Source organism: Conger conger, chromosome 11 (genome assembly GCF_963514075.1).
Source record: "Conger conger chromosome 11, fConCon1.1, whole genome shotgun sequence".
Classification (NCBI taxonomy): Eukaryota; Metazoa; Chordata; class Actinopteri; order Anguilliformes; family Congridae; genus Conger; species Conger conger.
In genome coordinates, this window is record NC_083770.1 from 22,579,474 (window position 1) to 22,589,973 (window position 10,500).

General features: G+C 43.5%; 1 protein-coding gene across 1 annotated transcript in view; it reads right to left on the reverse strand.

Annotated features, from left to right (window-relative positions):
* Positions 1 to 10,500, reverse strand: part of pdzd2 (PDZ domain containing 2) — an 81,998-nt gene that overhangs the window by 36,228 nt on the left and 35,270 nt on the right. The window contains exons 3-5 of the mRNA XM_061260664.1: positions 7,029 to 7,174; positions 5,013 to 5,145; positions 3,493 to 3,666 (exon numbers count right to left, since the gene is read on the reverse strand). Of these exons, the coding sequence (XP_061116648.1) occupies positions 3,493 to 3,666; positions 5,013 to 5,145; positions 7,029 to 7,174 (453 nt within the window). The remainder of the gene's footprint in view (positions 1 to 3,492; positions 3,667 to 5,012; positions 5,146 to 7,028; positions 7,175 to 10,500) is intronic.

The following is a 10,500-nucleotide window of genomic DNA, read 5'->3' on the forward strand; positions in this document are numbered from 1 at the left end:
AGTGCTTTGCTGGAATTTCAGAGGAATAGGAACCCTATTCAGCTCAAAAGGAAATGACTGTCTGGACATGTATGTGACATACAGTCAAGCCCCCCCAACAAGCATGTGCATTTACGCAATTAACCCCAAGAACAGAGGCAGTGCCTCTTACATACCATCTCTTTAACAATCTCCATTCTCATTAATGATCTCTACTCTCATTAATTACCTCTACTCTCATGAATGATCTATTCAGTCTAAGCAATAAACACAAACACAGCACACTGTTGGACTAGACTAAAAAGCTTTCAGAAGATTCCCAATTTCCCAATTCTTTGTACAGTATGTTCCTGTATTTGTTTCCAAGGTTCCACTGTGTGTGCAGTGGTGTACTGGAAAGGAACAGAGTTATAATGCAGCAACGAGCAGGATGACCGTTAATCATAATGACCTGACTTTAAATTACGTACTTGGCAAGTTATCACCTAAAAATTATAATAACTACTCACGGGATGCCACAAGTGTTAAATAATGAAGCATTCCCCATAAAAGGCAGATTTTGGAGAACGGACATGAAAGCTCACCACATAATAAGCTACATTTTGGCGAATGTAGTTATTACCGAGAAGCACACATCAGAAGGTGCAATTGCATCATCCATACTTAAACCCTAATTAAGTATATTATCAGTCATCATTTCTGCAGCAAGCCCAACACTGAGGAAAAATTCCCTGTTCCGCAAAACAAACCACAGAAAAAACAGAAATAATCATAAACCGCGCTTTAGATCAGGAAATCAGGTAATGTTCTTTAACAAGCTTAAGTAATTACACGCAGGGAGCAGTTTTAATTTGGGCAGGGCGCTGGGGGACTTATTTGATTAGGCCGATCTGGGAGTTTTCAGCTGTCAGAAGCTCAGGCTGTCTGCTGCTTGAGTGGCTTTAATGCAGGCCCGGACTGCGGCAGGCCCTGGGGCTTTTACAAACCCCACTACACCTACGGAGAAACCAGCGTGACAATCACAGCTGTCCTCCCCCAATAACACAGGGCCCGGATAATTCTCTCTTCTGCGCTCTCCCTCCCCCCATTGCTCTTCAAACAACGCTAAGCTCGCTACTTAACGGCTGTGACAGGCAGAACTATCCCAGAGTGCAGTGCACACAAAGTCCCCGCGCGCTGTGCCCACCCACATAATAACAGCCACACCAGACGCTGTGACGAGAACTGATACCAGAAGATTCTACTTCAGGGTTTTCACTTGGGAGGGCTGAGAACTCCGCAAAAACCCAACACACTGAACATAAAACACACGCTTCAGCAGTCTGAGACCGCTCCTTTCATAAAATGGCTGCAATTAAACAAACGGTAATTAAGGCCACATATAGACTCAAAGCCATCACTCAAGACACCGGTGAGGAACAGGCTCTCTTCTAGATGGTTTAGCTAATATTCAAAACACCCATTTCAAACCAGATCATGGACTAGACAGGTGCACAAGACAAAAGTAATAAATTGTGATAATTGACATGGCTTGAGTCAGTCCAGCTCTGCAAGACTAACTTAAAGCCAAGAACCACAGGTGTGAACCAATCCCTGGCTGTTTAGAGAGATGGGCAGGGAGACTAGCTAAAGCAGAGGCACTTAAACTTGGGCACAGAACATGCTATGGCTCCACCAATCGGTTTACACACACAACAAGCAAGACTCAAGCTTGTTAGACAAGAAATAATGAGCCGGATCGGAATGCAGATACACTCCCTAAACTTCCTGTTCTTCAAAGAGGAGCAGGAGAAAACCGTTAATGTTCCTTTGGGAGTGTCACCTGTTTATGCCACTCCGTCAACAAACTGACAGAAATGAACAGGTGCCACCATTTCATGTGAATTATTAGTAAAATATAAACTGGTCAAGTTATTCCATGCTCTCATATGATGTGAATTTACCCAATACACTGAGTTTTGAAACTTTGGTATACTTGGTATAGTTGAGCTGATCACAAATCTGTTGCCAATGCATGAGGCTACACTGTGGGTTTTTCTCAACATTTTAGTCATGACTCATGAGTCACAAAGGGTTTCTTTCTACACCAAACAGAAAGACCTTGTGGTCATTTTCTTGACATATAAGTTTTAGTATTTGAAATATAGGTAAATTTTCCCCCTTGTCTTATTCTTGTCTTGTAGTGGTCATTGATAATAGCAGCAATTAAACTTATTGATCAATGTGCAAACTACAAGACAGTACACGTGTATGACTATAGTGACGACTATTACCAGCTAGCCATTTTTGTACTGAAAAAAATAAACACGGTTGCCTCTCGATACACCATTTTACACTGAAGAACAGGTTTAGACAACCTGAAAATGCAGACAACCACTAATTAAGGAAAATGTGGTGCTCAACATATGCAGAAACTTAGCATGGTGCAACATGGCGCACATCCAGTGTCTGGAAGGCAAGACAGAGCTTAATTAGCCCTAATTCAGCAGCATCATTATCCAGAGCTGAGCTATGGTAATGGAGGTAAACACCAGACAGTCTTTGGGACCAGTCTGGAGCAGAGAGAAGCAGGAATGTGTACACACACGTGCACACTCACACACGTGCACACTCACACACGCGCGCACTCACACACACGTGCGCACACACATGCGCAGGCAGAGGGAATGACCCGCTCTGCACCACTCTAAGGATTCTGGGAGAGCCATGGTGACTGCCACCACTTCCTCCCGGCGATAATTACAGGTCTGACTCACCACCGGGTCGTAAACAACTGGCCGAACTCGAGCTAGGCTTGCACACCGTGACAGGGGTATTATAATAATCAGCACTTATCAATGATTTTTCAAGCTTTGCTAAAAAGAAAAAGAAATAAAAACAAACACATTGAACCTTTGGACCGGGAGGACTAAACCAGTAATGCAACGTGACTCCACATGTCCCCAGCTCACTTGTAGTAAACTCTTATGGTCATGTTTGTTTTATGTCAAGGGGGCTGTGCATCATGCTCATAATTATCCTGCTGTAAACAGTCCCCCCCTCCTTAATTACTGACGATCCAAAGCAATTCAGCCCACCGCCAGGTCACTGAGGAAAAATCAACACAGATAACAGTGGCTGACTCCAGATGCTCCGCCCCCTCAGCTGAGTGTTTTATTGGATTTCCTGCATGACTGACAGCCATCAAAACCGGTGGGTGTTTAGGGACCTGCACAATAACATCCCCAGACATTATCATGCAGATGCATAAACAGACACCTACATGGATAAATAAACACACGCACACACACACACACACACACACACACACACACACACACACGCAGGTCCCTATGCTGCAGCCAGAGGGGAGATGCAGACAGCAGAAAAAACACACACACACAAAGTCGGAGGAGATATACAGACAGCAGAACACACACACACACAGTCAGAGGAGAGATACAGACAGCAGAACACACACACACACAGTCAGAGGGGAGATGCAGACAGCAGATAGGGGGTATGGAGACGTACTGATCCCTGGGTGGGCAGAGAGAGGCCGCTCTCGGTCACGTCCTCCCCGGCCGGCTCCATGTTCTCCTGGTCCTCGATTGGAGATGGTGGCGACAGGCCCTGGGAGGAGCACGTGCTTACCAAGTCCGGCAGACTTGTGGACGGATACTTGTGAAAATCCACCTCCGACTCCTCCTGGAAGGGGAGTCACACTTTACAATATGAAATATGAACGTACGCATAGAAATGTCCCAAAAGATCTGTTTTTGGTAATAGTTTACAATAGTAACTATTAGTAAACTAGTAATATTACTATGGTTAGTAATATTAGTTAGCCGTTAACACTGTGTGTTCTTCATTCCAATTCACAAATCTAGTTGTTAACATGAATTTATGACATTAACTTTTCAGGAGTTAGTAGTAGTTTCAGTATTTAGTTAGACTATTTAGTTGATGCTAATTCATGTAACCTTCTTGTAAAGTGCTACCAAAAATAAGATGGACATTTCTATGCACATGTTCATATTTTCAGCTGTTACTAGCAGCTAGCTGTGTTTTGCTAGCAGCCCATTAACATTTCCAGTTCAGTTTTTCAGCTCCTGCATCCAACATGCTGTGGCTGCTATTCTGAGGTTGGCTCTGGTAAAGGGATATGGGGATAAATGTGGAAAATGTTATGTGTATGGACACATATGTATGCACGATGGCTTATCTGTCATTCCTTAAATCCTAAATTACACTTCTAAAAAAAGAGAGAAAGGCATTCTGGGACCAACAAACTCGGAGAGTCTTCTCCAAGATTTTTTTCTGTTATGCAGATGTGCATATGCCTTCAACGCTTTCCCTCTGCACTGACGCGTTTCGGTTTTATGAACTTCTTCAAAAGGTCACAAAGCATGATGCGAGGAAGTCTGATAAGGAAGTGGAACCATAGGTTCTCTAGATGTGGTCACCTCTGATCTACTTTGTGATTTGTACATCTCTGTTCTTTCATCTTAAACATTCTAATGTATGCTCCATTCTTAAATATTCAAATTAATACTACTTATGAATATTCATGAAGTGCCACTGGTACAGCTGTCTGGTCCTCGGCCACACCTCTTCATGAATATTCATGAGGAGGTGTGGCTGTAATTATAGCGCAAGAATATCCCATAGCTCGATTGATTTTGCCAGGTGAAATTGAGTCTACCAGGAGGATCAGAAGGTTTGCACTTTTTGAGAATATTTCATAGGTTCTGATTCACCAGACAAGCTCAGTAAAGATTTTGAATCCAAAACAATGATGTATTTGACCCAGGTCTGGTCTAGAGTGGGAAAGCGGTGGGACAGATGGTACGTAGAAGACGCCCATCTGTGGAGAACGTGTGGTGAACCTAGTGGTTAATGTAGCCTAGTGGCTAATGTGCTGTAGCCTAGTAGCTAATGTGCTGTAGCCTAGTAGCTAATATGCTGTAGCCTAGTGGCTTACGTGCTGTAGCCTAGTGGCTAATGTGCTTGACTGGGACCTGGAAGGTTGGGCTCCATCCAGCAGCACTCACCCTGCTGGCCACCACCAGCTGCACCAGCCCAGCAGAGGAGCGGAGGATGGCCACAGCCTCCTGGTGAGACAGCCCCACCAGCGACCGCCCGTTAATCATCAGCAGCTCGTCCCCCGCCTTCAGCCTGCCGTCCCTGCCGGAACCAGGACCCCCCGGCCCATTAGAACAGGAGAGCACCCTCACACACACCCACCGTGTCAGAACATGAGAACATGCTCACCCTCCGTCCCCATTAGAACAGGAGAGCAGCCCTAGAACCCCCACTCTTTAACACCATATGGTGAAAAACCCAGTTCAGACTAAAGATTTTCGATATGACAAAAGCATTTAAGAATGCTGCCGAGAGAAGTCGCAGCAGTGTGACCTACCTGGCCTACTAATCTTAGGCCTGAACCTGGCTGAAGATCACAAATGTGATTAGAGTGTTCCCATCTGAACAACAACCCTTTTTTGACAATTTCAGGCTCAAGTATTAAAACAGACCCCTAATCACATGATAGTCTTCCTGTCTGTCTTTAACCTAATCCTGTGCCATTACTGCAGAAACTTTAGGAGAGACCACTAAAACAATTTTTCCACAGCGTTGGGATGCCATTATCTGAGGTTTTTCCTGCTTTTTCCTGCTTGCTCATTTCTGTTTTCATTTTGTCATCGCTAAAGTGCATGCCGTCATTATCTACAGAGAAGCACACTTCACTTTAATTCTACTAGGAAAGTTTGGGGCATTATCGGCCTTTGTTCCGGTGCCAGGAACTTCAGCTTGCAGCTGAGAAGGTCTCAGTGCCCTGCGGTGAATTTCTGTCCGAGTCTACATTACCACAATCTTTACCCAGGAAGCGAAGAAAGAAGGACCCTTCAAAGGGAGATAATTGATTTTGGAATTGCTTGAATGCTTGAAGTTGTCTTTTCTCCTACAGGTGAGATATTTTTTTCTCTGAAGGTGGAGGGTTCGATCTGGGGCTCATGTCTCCGGCTGTAGAGAGAAGTCGAAGCGACCCCTGTACTGGGGAGCTGGGAAGGACCAGAGAGCCCTACAAACCCATTCAGCTGTGAAAATAACACCTTCTGCCTCCACTTTTCATGAGGAATCGGGCTCCGGAAGGTTCCATGTGATCCATCAGCTTGCTCAGGGACGGTTTTAGCCATTGCTCCGAGAGGCCAGTTTTCGTTCCCGTCGAACTCAGCGGAATATTTGCCGCAAGTTTATTTTCCCCCACCACGTGCTGGTCGCTCAAAGCCTGACCTCCGCACAAACCCTCAGACTCCTTCATCTTCTCTAACCGCTCTCCCATTAAACTTAAATATCACCTTGGGGGGGTTCGTTCAAGTGAAATAACTGATGTTCGTCCAACACAACTCCTGTCTCATTACCACTAACCTGATTATTTATTTATTTCCTCCCCAGAATTCCAAGGATGACTGGGAGTATTAATAAAGCGCCAAGGAAAACGTGTTGGCTAATTTCCTGACATGTTTAGACTAAATCACAGCTGTGATCACACTGGGGGATGGGCCTGTCGCCATTATCAGTTATTTAGAAAGAGCAGTGTGATAGGGCTTTGGGAATCAGGCCATTTCTAAAATCCCACACCACTCAAAATGAAGATTCAAGGAGTGAACTAAAACTGAATACGACACACATGCTCAGATGCTAATGAGTACAGTATTTGCATAATTAACAAACTCATGAATATGGAGCAGGCTACGGTTCTTTTCACAGCTAGTGACTGAACATTTTAGCTGACAATGCAACAGGTGATTCTACGGTCAGAGGAATCCAGAAGCCTCATTATTTTAAAGTTTTGAAAGATGAGCACCCTCACTTCACAAAATATTTTTGTCTTATTGAGCAAAAAATGAAAAGAAATATGACTTTAAGTCTCAATACAAAATATTGAGGTTGAATTATTTCTTGTTTTTTTCAGTGTAGGTACAATGTGGCACTGCTTTAAGATCCTGACTAAACAGCATAAACAACCATCCAGCCCGTGCAGGAAGTAGGAAGCAGGAAGTTACCTCTGTGTGGCTCCACCCTCCTCCACATGGGCCACGATGATGCCGTGGGGGGACCTCTTGGACCCGCGGCCTCCTGTGATCTGGATCCCTAGGCCGTCCTGCCCCTTCACCATGTGCATCTTCCAAATCCGACTTCCCTCCCTCTGCTGCAGGGACAGACATGAAGATAGAGTGTTGGGATTGCCCGAAAAGTTCCCCTTCCCCCTGGGCAACAACTGACGTCACACATCAGGAGTGCCCAACCCTGTTCCTGGAGATCTACCATCCTGTAGGTTCACTCCAACCCTAACAAAGCACACCTCCTTCAACAGCTAGTGATCTTGTTCAGCAGCTTATTAGCCAAATCAGGTGTACCAAATAAGGGTTAAAATGTAAATTTGCAGGAACAGAGTTGGGCAGCCTTGGTTTACATGGTCCTTGGCATCCCTGAACCACTGTGATCACCCAGGTCATCAAGATCTGAGCATAAAATCCCGGGTGAGACCCAACACTTGCTGATTTTGGCCCAGACATGCCCCAAGCCACTTACATGGTTACTCTCTTCCCCTCTTGTGCTAGAAGATCGACAGGGTAGGGCTTTACAATCTCTCTATGAACCTGCATTCTCAGTCACTGAGAAAACAAGGATAGGGGTCCTCTTAGTAGGTCATGTAATATCTGTTAGGACAGCTGGCAGCGATATGTGGTGGTTAAGGAGGTATTCTTGAAAGCAAGAGGTTGCAGGTTTGTTTCACCGATGGGGCATGGTTCTTGTATCCCTGAGCCTTTTAATGCTCTCAACCTGACGGGTGATGGGTTTAACGAAACTATTTGACGTATATATATGAGAAATAAAAGCTGTATACTTTTCCCTGTAGAAGGATGCCTGCTATTTGTGGCAGAAGTAGGACTTTTACTGCTGCTCGCATATGAAATGAAACCACCATGTTTTTTAAGGCTTGTTTCCAAATGGACAACAAGCTAACCATGACACCACCAAAGGCTTCAAGACTAGCTTAAACTGCAATATTTTGCTTTACTGAAGTCCTTTCACTTCTAAGGACCTCCCGCAATTTGTTTTATAGATCCCTGGTAGAGAAACCGTGTTATGCAGGATTAACCTACCTTGGGCCAAACTATGACCCCAACTCTCTGAACTCTGTACCTCCCACAGTCATTTACAGACATGTCATGTACACATCGAACAGAGACTCATTTCTATAACAAGCAAGCGAAATGTGATGGCTGGTGGTCCACAAGAAAACATACTGGAAACACAAAGGCTTTTGTTGACTTTGTTTTTGGTTCTGTAGTTGTTGGCCCCTCCTTTGGTAGAGTGCAGGGTGTTCTTACAACCTTCAGAGTCTGCGGCCATGACACTGTAGCCACAGAGTCTCGGTGGCATACAACACTACAGGCAGTCATGTGCACTGAAGTCTTAGTCTGTTGAATCTCTGTGAAGTATCTAAACAAAGTACTTCTGACTTACGTTATGAGATGCAGATTTTTATGTGTTCAGTGGACACAGGGATTTTTAAAGAAATCACACTTAGAAATGATCATTTTAACCTTAAAAATGTTTTTCCTCAAACAGCTTATTCTAAGTACTATCCATGGACATACACAGAGGATTTTAGGCTCATGAAACTATACTTACATGGAACTTGCAGCCTTCTTTATAGAATGGATTACCCATGTGAAAAAAATATCTATTTTGGAAGTGAAATGAGCCTCAGCTACCTGCCCTCAACATATGAAAATATGTTGGCATTACAAAAGCAAGAAAACTAATTGTGTGTTGAGGCAAGTCATGCCCTAGACCACTGTTAACTGTCAGGTGTACTTAAGCTCAAGGATAGTAGTTATGATTACCAAAGAGAAAGATTTTACATTTCATCTCCCTCATTTTGAAAGCCAGATTAACCTAACTTCACAGAATACCCTAGTGTCAACATTTTTCCACTGTCTGCCAGCCAAATGAGCTGACGTTTTTGCAAATCCCATCTGCAAGTAATGGAGAATGTTTTCTCGAGTTTAAAATTGTAATCCTGAATATAAAACAGACATTTTCCCAAGATATTAATCACAAGAAATCTGACAATGTGACTGACCTAGCTGGAGAAAGAAAAGTGTCAAGCAAGTTACAGCATAGGGTAGCAATGGCTAATGTCACCGTACGGGAGGTAACAGGTAGAGAACTGAGAAGGGATTGTTTTTATTGTAATGTTATTTGCGTCTACATTTGTATGAACACAATGAGACAGCAGCGATGTGTAGGACGGTAGTAGGGGCTTATAAAGTGAGTATTCAGGAGCGTAAATAACTTAAGGACAAAAGGTCTCCCTGAAGACCCAGACAAGCAGGTTCACCTAGAACTACTAATCCAGGGGAATAAAAAACGGTTTGTTCAATGTCATGCGATTCTAACTGAAGTTTACGTCTGGATGTTGGGCATACTATTAAGTATGAGTTAAGGGTTTATATGAATTTGTTCAGAGGTTTGAGCCATTTCAACAAATGGATTTTTCATCACTTTTACATATTTTGCATACCAGGAAACTCGATTGAGTTTGAACATCTCACGTTTTGGGGGGAGCTGTGGTGGTTAATTTTCACAAAGAAACAAAATTTCCACCTCAAACGTGATCAATACCTCCCTTAAAAAGTTTGGAAGACATTACTTTGCAGCATTAACAAAATGTGTTAACGAAAAAGAAATTCAGTAGAATGAACAAAATGTGTTTAATCTTTCACCTGCAAGGTTTATGACACACAAATGGAAAAAGTTGTCTTTACAGACAACATTCTTCTTTTCAGTAGAACATTATCAAGCAAGGCTGCTAAACTTGCAGCCTGGCAAGCATGCTTACTGACACTTATATTGACTTTTCTGCGGGAAACAGCTGCAGTCTTGTCAATGAGAACAGTCCATTGTTTGCATAATTCTCATATCTTTGTTCAGAATCAATACACTACCGACTCAGTTAATGATCCCTCAGCACTTACTCTTTCACCTGTCTGTCCATAGACTGTTTTTCACAAAGATGAAACAACCGCAATCCATGGCGAGAGCTTTTGCGGTTTTATTTATGTGAAGGACTGGCCCGTCACCAGCTCTGGGGTTGGGAAATTTGTCAACTGATGTAATAGGTTTATTGACTTAATTGAAATCCAGGTGTTGGTGTTTCAATTGGAACCTGGGTGCAACTGTTTGGCACAGCCCATTTATCTAAGTGTCTGTCAGCTGGAAAAGACAATGGGAAGGTGAGCCAAAACAATCATAATAAATTATCTCAGTTGTTTAAAAGCCTTTTTTACAATTTCTTTGACCAAAACAATGTCTTTTTATGTCTTTGACCGAGACAATAATTGTCGTTGTCCTTTTCCCTCCTGCTGGCAGTATGGAGTGGGAATAATCCCTGGCAGAGGAAAAAAGAGCAAGCGCCACCCTTGAGCACTCAGAGGTGAGATCAGTAGCCAAGGAATTCCACTT